At 41.6% G+C, this 16,991-nt stretch overlaps 1 protein-coding gene across 6 annotated transcripts in view; it reads right to left on the reverse strand.

Annotated features, from left to right (window-relative positions):
* Positions 1–16,991, reverse strand: part of LOC140482362 (von Willebrand factor D and EGF domain-containing protein) — a 303,821-nt gene that overhangs the window by 171,500 nt on the left and 115,330 nt on the right. For all 6 annotated transcript variants that reach the window (XM_072579721.1, XM_072579723.1, XM_072579720.1 and 3 more), the window contains 3 exons: positions 15,875–16,019; positions 11,453–11,673; positions 1,991–2,064 (listed from right to left, as the gene is read on the reverse strand). In XM_072579721.1, the coding sequence (XP_072435822.1) occupies positions 1,991–2,064; positions 11,453–11,673; positions 15,875–16,019 (440 nt within the window). The remainder of the gene's footprint in view (positions 1–1,990; positions 2,065–11,452; positions 11,674–15,874; positions 16,020–16,991) is intronic.

Raw genomic sequence — 16,991 nt, forward strand, 5'->3', positions numbered from 1 at the left:
GATATCTCCATCTTTCAGTCAGTGCCTATTGTTTCCCTTACATCTTGATCAAGCACCCTGGAACATTGATGTTGTTGGAAGGTTAGAAAAAAAAATCAAATGTCATATAGTCTGGGTATTTTTCTGAAGCAATAGTACATGGCAAGGACATCACGTTTCATGATAAATGTGGAGGCATGCTGAATTCATTTTAATAAAGACTCCAGATAATGATTTCTGATCAAATGATGAAAAATAAACCACTTCTTTTGTTGTGAATGTTCAAAGTGTTCTTATTCTAACTATCACATTGAAGCTTACATCAATACAGATAGCGGACATTTCCTGTAACTCGAACCCAATTATCTACTGTATATGTTTTGCTCCACCCAGCTGACAGCTGTACAATTATGTTTGATCTCCTCCATCTCTTTATGCATTCCAAATGAATAAATCACTTGCTGTAGGCTACACATTTTGCTCTGAGATTTAAGATGCATAATAACAACTTGCATTTATATAGCTCCGTTAACATAGTTAGAATGCTTTACTCGGGGACTTCAGTGGAGTGATATCAAACAAAATCTGACACCAAGCCACATCAGACAATGTTAAAATGGATGTTCAAAAGATGGGTTACTGATGTAGCATTTAAACAAAATTTTGAAGTAAATACAAGAGATGGAGCTTTGGACGACTTCACTGAAGGAATTCCGACATAACAGATGAGGCATTTGAAGGCATAGCCACCACAGCTAGACACGGATGAAAATCAGAGCTGTGTTGCTAGCCCAGGTGAATCAGCACAGGCACGAGTTTATGGAAGATCAGAGATTGGGCAGAAACTTGCAGATATCAATTTTATGGATTAGTCATTCATTTTGAGGGTATACATATCTGAAATTTCAGAATACAGAAAAAAACACAGAATTTTGGGAGAGGACTTCATTTCAAAGAATTACAATTGAATCATGACCCAGAGAAAAAAACTAGTAAGAAACAGTCATACTTGAAATGAACAAACTGGACCTTCTTTTTGAAGCACACAAGATGTCTCAGAGCAGTCTATGTCACTTGCAAGTTCTACTGGTTTCCCTTTCAGGGTACAAGAAAAAGAATCCCTACTTTTCACTCCACGTGCACTTTTGTACATTCTCCAGCACACCCAGAAGAGGTGTTCTGTTTTAGGCACCTTGTGGCAAAGCTTTGATCGCCCTCCAAGGCAACATTTGCAGCCCCACTCCCTGTCCACAACCTGCCCAAGAGCCAGGGAAGAGTGTCCCATTTACCATCCAAATCAGGCCACTCCTTCACTCTTGTTCAGTGACAGGCTGCAGTCCCAGCAGTGACCACCACTCCTGCTGGTGCAGCTGAGACTGATGAGCTGTTGTCAACTGTTTGGCCAGGGGTTCTTTCAGACGGGCGGCACGGTGGCACAGTGGTTAGCACTGCTGCCTCACAGCGCCAGCTCCTCTGTGTGGAGTTTGCACATTCTCCCCGTGTCTGCGTGGGTTTCCTCCGGGTGCTCTGGTTTCCTCCCACAGTCCAAAAATGTGCAGGTCAGGTGAATTGGCTAAATTGCCCATAGTTAGGTAAGGGGTAGATGTAGGGGTATGGGTGGGTTGCGCTTCGACGGGGCGGTGTGGACTTGTTGGGCCGAAGGGCCTGTTTCCACACTGTAAGCAATCTAATCTAATCTAGTCACGGGTATTCTCCCACATGGCAGATGAAAGTCACAACCTCACTCAACTAATTACCTATGTCCATAAAATCCATTCATGGCTCCTGAGCCAGCAGAGGTGAGTTCAACCTGATTTTCCAACCAAGAACCATGTAAAACCCAACTGCATGTGTCTAACCTTAAATGGCAAAGAACATCTCAAATAGCAGATTCTAGTACTGAAACTAGATGTTAAAAAAAATGTTTAATTCCTAATAATGGCATCTGACATCTTGATGAACACAGAATTCCTCATGAAATATAGCAACTTTGATGTCGTTAAAAACTGACCTGCCATCAAAAGTGATAATATGGGGATCAGTGAAAGAATAACAATATCCTGTTGGGAGGTCTTGAACGATCACCTATGTGAATAAAAATAAATAAAGAAGAGAAATTATAGTACAACCTATGCTCTAAAAGTAACTATTAAGTTTTGCCTCTCGTCTAAATTTACAAATGACACAAAGAAATGAACTGCCAATAATATCACATTACAAAAGGATCTGCAAACAAATAATTATTCAGTGTGAGTAGTGACTTTCATAATTTAAGTTCTTTCATCAGGAACACAATTTCAAATATTTTAATATTTCAGAATGTAATCTGCTTCAAAGTACATCTCATTTTAAATTTACACAGCTCACGCAACTCAGTGCATGGATTTTACACTCTCATTGGCACATTGTTTTGTGTGGAAAATTACTACAGAGCTGCTCAAAAAATTAATCACTGGGTATCTCGTTACTGTTGTTTCTTTACAGATTAAAAACCTTGCACCAAACACATCTTGATCTAACACCACTTAAGTGGAGTGTGTGAGTCGTTTCTGTTTAATGTGTTTCAGGCACCAGTGAACAGAACTCAGACTGTGAAATGTACATTCAACTGACTTAATCTACTCAGCAGCTCTGCAAATATTTACAGCTTCCACTTTAAACAGGAGCATTCTGAATAATTAAATGCTGTTTGTTTAGAAGTGAAGTTAAAAACATACTCATTGTTTTTAATGGCAGTTCATTCAAGTGTACAGATTAGTTTACTGCCCAATTTAGGTTGGCAAGGACGATATACAATTAAACTTCCATAATATGTTAATACAAGTTTATGACTTTGCTTCAAAAATGTAGCCTTAGAGGTGTTTCTCCTGAGTTGACAGTCGTCAAAATTTTTTCCAGTGCAATTAAAGGACATCAAATGACGGCCAGACATCTAAGACCCTTCGGAATCGTAATAGCATGCAAAGCCACCAACACTTTCAAACAAAAACTAACAAACTTAAAAGACCCAGTACAACCCATGAACAAAACCAATGTCATCTACAAAAATTCCAAGCAAAGACTGCCAGAAACACTACATAGGACAAACAGGAAGAAAGTTAGCCACCAGGATACACAAACACCAGCTAGCCACAAAAAGACACGACCCTCTCTCCCTCGTAGCCCTACACACGGAGGAAACAAAAACCCACCATTTCGACTGGGACAACACATCTACCCTGGGACAGGCTAAGCAAAGACATGCCAGAGAATTCCTAGAGGCCTGGCACTCTAACCACAACGCTATAAACAAACTCATGGATCTAGATACCATCTATCAACCCCTTAGAAAACAAACAGGAAATGACATCACCACACACCCCAGAAACCCCATCCAGGACAAACATAAATAGAAAGCAGGAGACAACAGTTTCGCTTCACTTGGAGGTCGCCACTGATGTTGTTACCTAGCCAGGTAATGAAACATTTGGATGTCAAACCTACAGCTCAGCGAGCAAACCTACACCCTAAACATCAAATGTACACAGCCAAGAGTTAAAGTTACTTGAATCGTGATTTGGAGATGCCAGTGTTGGACTGGGGTGTACAAAGTTAAAACTCACAACACCAGGTTATAGTCCAGCAGGTTTAATTGGAAGCACTAGCTTTTGGAGCGTCGCTCCTTCATCAGGTGGTTGTGGAGGACGCAATTGTAAGGCACAGAATTTATAGCAAAAATTTACAGTGTGATGTAACTAAATTATACATTGAAAAATACCTTGATTGTCTGTTGAGTCTGTCATCTGTTCAAATACCATGATAGTTTCGCTCCTTTCATGTGTAAATCACAAAACTTTTTTTAAAAAAGTTGCATGCTCAGGTTAACTGTAACAATTGGTGTTAGCTAGACAATATGTTGAAGGTGTTAGCCCCTGTGTTCTCTGTCAATGTCATGATGTTTAGATTGATTCTAATCTAAAAAGTGAGATAACGGAGTTTTACATGAATCCATGCAGTTTTGAGCAAAGTATAATGTTACTCTGCAAGTACAAATTCACCCCACAAAATATATGTGTGCCTGTCTGGGTTGGGTGTTAAGAGTGTGAGAGAGTGAGTGTATGTGTGTACAGTGTCTTAAGTCTGTGAGGGGGCGCATGTGTGAATGTGGGAGTGTGTGCACGTGTCTGGGGTGGGGGGTTGTGAGTGTCTGTGAGAGAGAGTGTATTTGTGTAGGCATGAGTGTAGAGTAGTTGAAGTCTCTGAGAGGATGCCTGGGAGAGTGTGGGAATGTGTGTCTGTAAGGGTGTGTGTGAGTGTCTGTGTATATGTGAGTGGGTGTGTGTATAGAGGTGTGTCTGTGTCTGTGTATATAGTGCAATGGTGGTCACCTGTAATGTGACATGAACCCAAAAAGGTCCTGGTTGAGGCCCTCCCCAAGGGTACCGAATTTAGCTATCAGTCTCTGCTCGGCCACTTTTCGCTGCTGCATGTCCCGAAGTCCGCCTTGGAGGATGGTCACTCGAAGGTCAGAGGTCAAATGTCCTGGACTACTGAAGTGTTCCCCAACTGGGAGAGAACCCTCCTGTCTGTTGATTGTTGTATAGTGCCCATTCACCCATTGTCGTAGCCTTTGCTTGGTTTCCCCAATGTACCATGCCTCAGGGCATCCTTGCCTGCAACGTATAAGATAGACAACGTTGGCTGAGTCACATGAGTACCTGCCACATACAAGGTGAGAGATGCTCCCATGCATAATGGTGGTATCTATGTCCACACTCTGACATGTCTTGCAGCACCTACCGTGACAGGGTTGTATGGAGTTGGCCTGAGAGCCAGGCAGCTTGCTACAAACAATGATTTGTTTGAGGTTTGGCGGTTGTTTAAAGGCAAGCACTGGAGGTGTGGGGAAGGTCTTGGCGAGGTGCTCATCCTCATTGATAATGTGTTGCAAGTCACGAAGAACATGGCGTAGTTTTTCAGCTCCTGGGAAGTACTGAACAACGAAGGGTACCCTGTCGGTTGCAGCACATGTCTGTCTCCTGAGGAGGTCATTACGGTTCCTTGCTGTTGCACGTCGGAACTGGCGGTCGATGAGTTGAGCATCGTACCCTGTTCTTGTGAGGGCATCCCTGAGTACTACCAGATGCTCGTCACATTCCTCCTCATCTGAGCAGATCCGGTGTATGCATGGGGCTTGTCTATAGGGGATGGCTGTTTTAATATGTTTTGGGTGGAAGTTGGAGAAGTGTGGCATTGTGAGGTTGTCTGTGGGTTTGCGGTAGAGTGAGGTGTCCATCCTTGATGGAGACACATGCGTCTCCATCAAGGATGGACACCTCAGCACCACACTCTATAGACAAGTCATCCCCTATAGACAAGCCCTACGCGTACACCAGATCTGCTCAGATGAGTAGGAACATGACGGGCACCTGGAAGTACTCAGGGATGCCCTCACAAGAACAGGGTACGATGCTCAATTCATCGACCGCCAGTTCCGACGTGCAACAGCAAGGAAGCGTAATGACACGTGCTGCAACCGACAGGGTACCCTTCGTTGTTCAGTACTTCCCAGGAGCTGAAAAACTACGCCATGTTCTTCGTGACTTGCAACACATTATCAATGGGGATGAGCACCTCGCCAAGACCTTCCCCACACCTCCACTGCTTGCCTTTAAACAACCACCAAACCCCAAACAAATCATTGTTTGTAGCACGCTGCCTGGCTCTCAGGCCAACTCCATACAACCTTGTCACGGTAGGCACTGCAAGACATGTCAGAGTGTGGACATAGATACCACCATTACGCATGGGAATACCTCCCACCTTGTATGTGGCAGGTACTCATGTGACTCAGCCAACATTGTCTATCTTATACATTGCAGGCAAGGATGCCCTGAGGCATGGTACATTGGGGAAACCAAGCAAAGGCTACGACAACGGGTGAATGGGCACCGCACAACAATCAACAGACAGGAGGGTTCCCTCCCAGTTGGGGAACACTTCAGTAGTCCAGGACATTTGACCTCAGACCTTTGGGTGACCATCCTCCAAGGTGGACTTCGGGACAGGCAGCAAAGAAAAGTGGCCGAGCAGAGGCTGATAGCTAAGTTCGGTACCCATAGGGAGGGCCTCAACTGGGACCTTGGGTTCATGTCACATTACAGGTGACCACCATTGCACTATACACACACACACACACACTCCTACACACATATACATAGACACGCACACAAACACTCACACTCCCCACACTCTCTCAGGCATCCTCTCAGAGACTTAGATCACTCTACACTCATGCACACACATATACACTCTCTCTCTTCCTCTCTCTCACACACAGACACTCACAAACCCCACCCCAGACACGTGCACACACTCCCACATTCACACATGCACCCCCTCACAGACTTAAGTCACTCTACACTCACTTCACACACATATACACTCTCTCTTGCACTCACAACCCCCAGCCCAGACAGACAGACAGACACAAAGACTCACATGCACACATATATTTTGTGGGGTGAATTTGTACTTGCAGGGTTACATTGTACTTTACTCAAAAACTGCATGAATTCATGTAAAGCTCTGTTATCTCACTTTTTAGATTAGAACCAGGGCATAGACAGAGAACACTGGAGTTAACATATTCCTAATGAAGGGCTTTTGCCTGAAACGTCGATTTTGCTGCTCCTTGGTTGCTGTCTGAACTGCTGTGCTCTTCCAGCACCACTAATCCAGAATCTGGTTTCCAGCATCTGCAGTCATTGTTTTTACCACCTTCAACATATTGTCTAGCTAACACCAATTGTTATAGCTCACCTAAGAATGCAACTTTTAAAAAAGGTTTTGTGATTTACACACGGAAAGTGAAACTATCATGGTTTTTGAACAGATGAAAGACTCAACAGACAATCAAGGTATTTTTCAATGTATAATTTCAGTTACATCACACTGTAAATTTTTGCTATAAATTCTGTGCCTTACAATTGCGTCCTCCACAACCACCTGATGAAGGAGCGGCGCTCTGAAAGCTAGTGCTTCCAATTAAACCTGTTGGACTATAACCTGGTGTTGTGTGATTTTTAACTTACTTGAATCAGACAGTGATCAGGTGACTAACTTGCCAAGGTACCCCTGCCTGAAGCTGATTGGGCTCCTACGTCTATATGCTGATAAGGGTCAGAGGTCATCATAGGGACTTATTACAATTTTAACTCGTGGTGAAAAAGCTATTCTGGATTTTTCACCTGGTGAAGTTAGTAGATACATCATGTGTACACAGACATGTTTCTTTAACATTTTTATAAAAAGGTTCTTTACATGAATAGTAGGAGTACATAACCCACAATTCTATTCCATATAGACAACCACCTCCTGAAACCTTGATCCTTCCTGCTGACCTCCTAACATTTGCTACCCATTGGGATTGCCAGAAGATACAGAAGAGACCATGAAATTAAAATTGAATAGACTCATGCTGCTAAACTTGGAAGGATGAGCAGAGGATGGAGAGGGAGCTATCCAGTGCAAATGGGATGGGGGGCACAAATATGTTCTTTGTCAACTTATTAGAATAACACTTAAAGGTTCAAATCCAATTAAATTACTTTTGAATTTTTAATATTGTTGTAATGTGCACAGATATCCCTAACAAGCAGCAAACAAGCAGTTTATCAGTTTTACTGATGGAAATTAAGAGTTAAATTGGAGGGGGGTGGGACGAGTTCAGCAAGGGGTGAGGACAGAAATGCGAGAAGTGGGGAGAGGGAAGTTCAGAAGGGGAGGGGAAGTAGTGCAGGAAGGTGGAGAAGGGTCGTACAGCGAAGGGGTGGGGAGGAAAGTTCAGAAAGTTGGGGAAGGATGTGTGGGAAGGGATGGATTTGGAAGTGTGAGAAGGGGTGGGGAGGGAAGTGCAGGAAAGGGGGTGCAGCAGGTGTGGGGGGGGGTAGGGAAGTGCAGAACATGGGTGGAGACAAGTGCAGGACGTGGGGTAGGGAAGTGCGGGGGGTAGGGAGGAAAGTGTGGGAAGCAGATGGGGCGGAAAGCTGGGGAGTGGACCATAACTCATCATACTCTGGTAACTTGCACACTGTAAATGGAAAATGGCTGCAACTACACCCAAGTGGGCAAATTAAGCATGGATTTCCTGCCTGAGCATGTGGGTTTGACTTGTGTGAGTGATGGGAGGCCCTTCAGAGAACAACTGCATTAATCAGGCCTTTTCACAGTTCAGGGTGAAGTCATCTTTAATCATGTGAATTGCATGCAGTTTTGAAACCGTGTGGGATACCAATCCCAGTCACAAGCAATCTCGATCATGTCACTTGTCATTACAGAATGATCACAATCATCTGAGAATGCACAGGGAACTGTGTACCAAAGAAGTCAATCGGAATGTTCCCAATCAGAAGCCTTGGATGAACCAGGAAATCCACTCCCTACTGAAGACCAGGATGCAGCATTCAAGTCAAATTACCTAGACCTACACAGAAAATCCAGATATAACCCCCACAAAGCCATCAAGGAAGCCAAGAGGCAGTACTGGACCAAGTTAGAGGCCTAAACCAACCACACAGATTCCCACTGCCTGAGGCAATGGTACAGGATACAAAATGAAGCAAAACAGGGTAGCAGACAAAGACACATTCCTCCCTGATGTGGTCAATGGTTTCTATGCTCAGTTCAAGCAGAATGCCAGTGCCACATGTCACCTGCCACGACAGCTCTGGGCATACTTGTGCCCAATGTCCCCACTGCAGATGTCAGATGGGTCTAACTCGGAGTCAATCCAAGGAAAGCAACGGACCTGGACAGTATACCTCGATGAGCACTCAGACCCAATGCAGATGAACTGCCAGACGTATTCACAGACATCCTCAATCCCTCACTCCTACAAGCTGAAGTCCCTTCCCACTTCAAGATGGCCACAATCATCTCCGTGCCTATTAAAGCATATGCAATGTGCCTTAATGACTACCGCCCACAGCACACATCAACCCCAGTCTCCCAGCCTGCCTTGATCCATTGCAATTTGCCAACCGATGTAACAGGTGCACAGTGGAAACCATTTCCTTAGCCCTGAATGTAGCCCTGGAACACCTGTGACACCTACATCAGACTCCTGCTTATCAACTACAGCTCCACTTTCAACACTATTATCCCCTCAAGACTGATCTCAAAACTCATCACAAAACTCAAAGGTAGGTCACGGCTCTGGCTTCTGCAATTGGATCCTCAGCTTCTTGAGCCACACACCGCAATCAGTGAAGACAGACAACAGCACCTCCTCCACAATAACCCTCAAAATTGGAGGCCCCCGAGGGTGTGTTTTCAGGCCCCTGTATACCCACAACTGTGTTACCAAATTCAAACGTCACCTACAACTCTGCTGATGACACCACCATGGTTGGACAGATATCAAACAATGTCGAGTCAAAATACAGGAAGAAGATAGAGCGCTTGGTGACGTGGTGCAAGAAGAACAACCTCTGTCTCAATGTCATCAAAACTAGAACTAATCACTGACTTAAGAAAGGAGGAGAACACACCCCCATCGTTGAGTGGGTCAAGAGCATTACGTTTCTTGGAATGACAATAACCAACAATCTGTCCTGGACTTCCCACGTAGACGTGATGGTCAAGGCGGCACAACAACATCTCTTCTTCCTCAGGTGACTCAGGAAATTTGGTATGTCCACAAGGTCCCTCAAAAACCTTTACAATGCATCATTGAAAGCACACTGGTCTGGGTGTATAATCGCCTGGTTTGACAACTGCTCTGCCCACGACCATAGGAAACTACAGAAGGTTGTGTGCACAGCCCAGACCATCACAGAAGACACCCTTCTATCCAAGGATTCCATTTACACAGCTCATTGTTGCATAAAGGCTGTCAACATCATCAAAGACCCGTCACACCTCTGTAATCGTCTCCTACAACTTCTTCTGTCAGGGAGAAGACACACAAGCTTGAATGCATGCACCAGCAGGTTCAGGAACAGCTTCTTCCCAGCCGTTATTAGACTGTATGTATGTAGACTGATCAAATATTTCAAATATTGCTGATCTTTCTCACGTTAATCTTGTCGAGCGCACGTCCTGTGTGACGTAACCTGTATGCCTCTGTCTACGTTTTTTTTCTCACCCTATGATCTGTATGACCTTGTTCACTGTGATCTGCCTATGCTGCTCGTAAACAAAGGTCTTCACTGGACTTAGGTACACGTGACAATAATTCAATCAAATCAAACCAAATCAGAAGTAATCACAGTCAACAGCATGGAAACAGACCCTTCAGTCCATCTCATCCACGCTGACCAGATATCCTATATTAATCTAGTCCCATTTGGCACATATCCCTTTTAAACCCTTCCTATTCATGTACCCATCCAGATGCCTTTTAAATGTTGCAATTGTACCCACCTCCACCACTTTCTCTGGCAGCTCATTCCACACACGCACCACCCTATGCATGAAAAGGTTGCCCCTTAGGTCCCTTTTATGTCTTTCCCCTCTCACCTTAAACTATGCCTTCTAGTTTCTGTCTTCCCTAACCTGGAGAAAAGTCCTTAACTTGTCACCCTATCCATGCAATTCATGATTTTATAAACCTCCGACGAAGATTCATTTAGACTCAAGAGTCTCCACAGATGCTGTCTGACCCGCTGTGATCTCCACCATATGTTGTTTTCAGTGAAGAGTCATTGCCTGCCTGGCACTGTTTGACCTGGTGCATGGCTGGGCTTTAGATATGGCACCAATACCAGGATTCCCAGAAGGTCCCAGCAGTGGCAAGTACTTCCTCTGGTGAGAATGAAGATGGGGCACCTTTAAGTTATGTTGCACCAGTAAGAGGTGAGTTACAGAGAATAATGAGAGAAAACTTTCTAGGGCTAAGGGAAAGAAAACACTCCATGAATGCTACCAAGATCAAAACTTGCCTGATTTTACATAGAATTCAGCCCTTAGCATTACCTATTTACGCCAATTCCCCGGGAAAAGATATCACAGTTTCCTTACTAATATCGTTGAAGAATGTAATATAGTTCAACTAAGTTCTTGCTTTCTTCCAGCAATTAGCACGAGGCTTGTCAATACACTAATAAATTTCTCCCACCCAGTGTGTACAGTGGAGGAAATAAAACAATAAAAATAAGGAAATATGCTAAGTTACAAAAGGGAAAATAAACAATATGGGAAGCAAACTAAATCAAAGGATTAGACCAGGCAGGTTGTCTGGAAAATTACACCAGCATTGCCTGAGGATTTTTTCCATATATGGTGTTCTCTGATTTCATATGGTGGGAAATAGGAGGACCAGGAGTTTACTACATCTGAGATTGCAAATTGTGAGTTACTTTTACTTATTTCAATTGAAGTACATGATTTACAGTTTCACGCATCGATATTCGATGAGCATGTTCATGCCTTTTGAGAGTGAAATACAGAAGTCATCTGTTCAAACTACTAAAATGCTTGCTTTGGTACTGACCTTTATTTCCTTCGGGGAGTAACCCCGCCACAGCAAATTTTTTGATTTAATCGGCTCAATTCTAATAGTGCTGACACGATTTCCATCTCGTGCAAAATCGGTAATGGCCATCACAGAGAGTGAGCTTCTTGCACAACTGCCACTCATACAAACAGGCATCTGTACCAAATCCACCTGGCATGAGGACAGAGCTATGTTCAACACTGTGGAGGTCAGACTGTCTGAAAACACAACAACAAATGGAACTTATGAAACCTATAGAGCAAGTGTGAGCTTGTATTTGCAGATGGTAAGGTATAATACAGGATGTGTTCAATATTTAATCAAGTAATTTCAATATCTGAAGCCAGATAGGGTTAAGCTTGTTCTCCAATTTACTTCCTTTTTATAAAGATTTCTCTTCCAAACCATCCAGATAGATGAAGATCTGTTGGAAATATTTCTTTCTGGTATTTCTACTCCTTCTTGTCATATACACACAGATGGTGGCTAATAACACCATCATAAAAACGGCCAATAACCATAGTTGAGGTTTAGTTGTAACAAAAGTAGAAATTGCTAATTCAGTAACTGTCCCTGAATTCCAATACATTTTTAAGTCTCATCTGTGCTGTGATCACTATAAGATACAATGCTTCCACTTTGAAAGGAATAGGAGTAACATATGGATAGATCTTTGATTTTCAAAGAGAAAACTAGTTCTGATGTCTTGGAAAGCTGTTGCCTAGTAAACAGGCCATTTGTGCCATCAAATCTGTGATGGTTTCTCATCCATGAAACATTTGGCCTAATCCCATTCACCTGTTTGCTTGCCACAGGCTTTAATATTCACCATGTTCAAGCAAATTAGTTATGGTCTAAAACAACTAATGGGCTCTGCTTCCAGAACTGTTGCAGGCTAGAATTCTAGTCTAGCAAAGCTCTTGAGGTTTTTTTTCCCTCTAATCTCCCTTTTAGTTCTTTTAATGGTGATCTTAAATTTGTGCTCTTTTAATAGTCTCACTATTCAATCAGCTTAATTTACCACGTCATTTACCCGAATGCTGCACTCCAAATCTGTTACACGATGCACACATGCATTCTGACTGTTATTTTTATTGCCTTCCATGGAAGGATTACTTTTTCTCACCCGAATATTTGATCTAACCTGTCTATTTGCCCAAGGACATTCATTCTTGGATAAATGTCTTTTGAAAAAAAATTAAATATCTGAGTACTATCCATTTCAAATCTGAATACTTGCAATTGACATTTCTATTTGTCAAATTTTATTCTGAATTAATGTATTGTTAGTTTTCTTTCACAGACAAATTACTTTGTCCTCAACCTTTTTCTTTTCTGTTTTACTGAATACATTGCTGTTAATTTTACTTGCATATCCAAGTACTTGTACACTGTGTCCACTTGCTTCACTTTATCTCGAACCAGCTACCTTTGTCCAGCCATATTGAACCAACCACATACTGACTGAGCAATATCCTTTAACATGTTCTTAAAAGGCATGGTTTCACCTTTTTCTGTTTCAGATTCTCTTTTCAGCAATTTGGAACACCTACAATTATGCTTTTCTCTTTAATTTTCTTCAATTGCTGTCCACAAAGTTGGTGCTACATTTCTTTTGCATTTAAATGACTACTTCAATTCTTCTTTTATTTCTCTATTTCTTTATCTATTGCTTTAAACCTGAGATTTTGTACCTCGATATCTTTGCATCTAAGATGGTACCAGGAATGGTGACTTTGTATACTTTTCACTGTACTCCTATATCCCTTTATTCGAGTAAATATGATAAAATTGAATTTACTACAAAAATATTTGTCGGCAGCACGGTGGCACAGTGGTTAGCATTGCTGCCTCACAGCGCCAGAGACCCAGGTTCAATTCCCACCTCAGGCGACTAACTGTGTGGAGCTTGCACGTCCTCCCAGTGTCTGCGTGGGTTTCCTCCGGGTGCTCCGGTTTCCTCCCACAGTCCAAAGATGTGCAGGTCAGGTGAATTGGCCATGCTAAATTGCCCATAGTGTTAGGTAAGGATTAAATGTAGGGGTATGGGTGGGTTGCGCTTCGGCGGGGCGGTGTGGACTTGTTGGGCCGAAGGGCCTGTTTCCACACTATGTAATCTAATTTTATGGTATATTGACACTACGAAAGGCTCTTCATAAATGTAAATTCCTTTCACTGATGTTGAATTTTTATTGCTGTTCAGGTCTCAGTAGAGCAAACTGTGCACACTGTAGGGAATCCATTCTAGTCTATAATTCAACTATTTAATTATTTTAGGGGATGAGCTCAGTGATCCTTCCCTGATCCCAAAGGGAAGTTAAACTACCTCAGTCACACCGTCCTTGCCCCAACATGCTTACATGGGCTGAACAGGTGCCTTCCAGCCATTCGATTTTCCATCACTTTCCAGCTGTTGTGTTTGGGTAGCAGGCCTGCAGGATTCTTTGCCAGGACATTTATGCTTGGATGAGTATTTGCCGAACCAGATTTGTGTAAACTGCGGTTAAACCCTTGTTTCACAGTCTAGGTAATCATGCGTTTAGCAACTCAATCTAAACAATACCGGAGCGGTGGCTAAAAATCATTTTGCACAAAGGGCTTGGTTTTTCAAAACGCAAAACCTTGGCAGATCATTTATTCTATTTGTTACATAATGTTCTGGGTACTAAAAGTAAAAATTGAGATCAGTTTTAAAAATTTAAATGCAATTTCCACGATTGGATCTGGAATTCTACAGAGTGGCAGTGAACTGGATGTGATTTGAAACAATGGGACTCCTTGCTTGAAATCAGATACTTATTCAGCTGGAGTCGGCTATAGCAACACCAGTGTAACAGATGTATTTCAAATTTAACAGCTCTGTTCCTTTAAATACAGAGTGCAGCAAAGTTAGAAGGCAACAGATGTGATTGCAAACCAAATTGTCAGGCTTGAAAAGCATATTTAATGTTGATTTTGCAAAACATAATTTGCTGCGGTGAATATCATCATGGAATAGGAACAGGGATTACTGGAGTTTGCTATTTCTGGCTGAGATGCAGAAGAAGCTAACTGCCAAAGTGCTCATTTCAGTAAATTATACTTTTTTGCCTTTGAGCCAATATGCTTGTGCTTATTTTCTGGCACAAATTAAATAGTGCTGTCCGCCGAGTGATCTCAGCTGTCAGTGTTTCTTGCTTGTAAATGAGAACTGATTTATAAACACTCTTGAGGAATACCACCAAGGGCTTTGCTTTCTTACCACACATTTTAATGGCTTCCCATCCTGCGGAATACCTTCAGATTTGGAAACGATGAAACATCGTAAATCCAAACAAGCTAATTCTAATATCATTTCTAAATCGCTAAGTGATTATAATAATCGTCACATTCATTTGATAATTTGAAGATATGGGTTTTGTTTTATTTATGTTTTCAACTATCGACTTTCAAGTTGTAATTTCAGAAAATGGTATTCAGACCTCCACTCTTCACTGTCATTAGTCGTTCGCCAAATAAACTATAGTTGGAAGGACTAAAGGAATAAAAAGAACATTATACCAGATTAAAGGAACCAGTCATGAGTGGACAGTTTCAGTAAAATATTGACTGGGGGATGGGAGCAGATTACTAACTCACTGTCTCATTTAAACAATGCTACGTTACCCAAAGTCCCTAATGGACAACGGCTGAAAATTATCCTGTGCAATCATCATCATCTCAGAGCTTCATATGTTTCTATGAAATTTCATCATCGATTATTTCAACAAATTGGTTAGCATGTTTATTTCAAACTAACAGATTTTGGAGATTTGTATATTATTATTACCAGAGCAGATAACATTTCTGCTATTTCGCTGCTGTCATAGATGCATATTGTGAAGTATTATATTATTTTTATGCAGCTATTTGATGTTTTAATCCTAAAGTAATGTCTGAACTTCTGTATTGGATTAAAATAAATGAGTTTTTATTTGCAAGTTATTAAATCCACAAAGTCATTTCAGTGTTTTCAGAGAAAGCAAGTGAGCTTTAAAATATTAAATGATGTTGTCCGGACAGAAATACTTTTGTTAACACCTATTTAAAATACATATTCCCTGGGAAATGAAAATCAGCACAAAATACTCAGTGTATATTTGATTTTTCAGACTCAGTTTTTATCATTTCAGTTTATCAGCAAAGAGAATGAGTTAGCCATTTCTGCCAAAGGCGGGGGTAGGTATGTGATATCGGAAACAACAAAAAAAAGGAAGTGTATTACTTAATAAAAACACAATATAAAACAATGTGTTTTTGATTTTAAAATCTGGGCACACAACATCTAGTAATTTTTCTATTTTAAATTAGTAGCCATGCTTGATTGGCTTCATCAATGTTTATAAGGCGTGACATACAAATGTACAATCCTTAAAATTCATTTACAAACTCAAGTCTTACCTGAGTCATTGATAGTGAGTTGCAATGTTATTTTACAACTGTTTACATTCTGTCCTTCTTCCAGACAAGCGATAGGAATCGTACTTTGGATCAACAAAGTATGTGCTTTGCCATCTTCTCTGATTTGCAAAGACACTGGGTCAAACTGTTTGAAAGAAAGAGTTTTTAAAAGGCAAAGTGTGTGAAAAAATTGTTCCAGTGAAAACATTACAAGTCATTCCAGTTGTAAATATCCCTCATTACTGATTACGAAGACCATCTGTTTCCCAGTTAATTACTTCAGAGACAATTTCCAAAAGTATATTTTTAAAAGCTCTTAACATTCATTCCAGGAGCAACTTTATGAGATTAAGTTTGTCAACAGCAACAACTTGAACTCATGAAACACTACTCATGTATTAATACATTCCGCGGCCTTTCATAGAAATATTATCAAACTGGACATTTGATACCAAGTCCTGTAAGAAATTACAAGGATGAAAGTTGTTTAAACAATTTGGTTTAAAAGGTAGGTAAATATGGATAAATGTGAGGTTTGGTGGCAAAAGCAGGTACATTATCTGACTGGCAATAAATTGGGAAGAGGAGATGCAACGAGACCAGGGGTCCTTGCACACCAGTTGCTGAAAAAAATAAGAACACAGATATCACAGGCAATGAAGGTAACAAATGATCTGTTGGCCTGCATCGCAAGAAGATTTGAGTACAGGAGGAGGGATGTCTTGCTACAACTGTATAGAGCCTTGGTAAGACCACATCTGGGGTATTGAGAGTAGAGTTTGTCTCCTTAGCTGAAGAAAGATGTTCTGACCTTGGAGGGAGTTCAATAAAGATTTACCAGACTGATTCCGGAGATGGCTGGACTGATGTACGAAGAGATACTGAACTGGTTAGATCTATATTCACTGGAGTTAAGAATAAGGGGTTGGGGAGGGGTGTGTGGAACGTCATTTATAAAATTTATAATCACAATATTATGGAATTTATAAAATCCCAACAGGATGAAACAGTGTAAATGCAGGAAGATTGTATCTAAGAATTGGAGAGTCGAGAACTAGGGGTATGAGGTCAGTCATTTTGGACTGAGATCAGGAGAAATATCTTCACCCAGAGAGAG

The sequence above is a fragment of the Chiloscyllium punctatum genome, chromosome 10 (assembly GCF_047496795.1).
Source record: "Chiloscyllium punctatum isolate Juve2018m chromosome 10, sChiPun1.3, whole genome shotgun sequence".
Taxonomy (NCBI): Eukaryota; Metazoa; Chordata; class Chondrichthyes; order Orectolobiformes; family Hemiscylliidae; genus Chiloscyllium; species Chiloscyllium punctatum.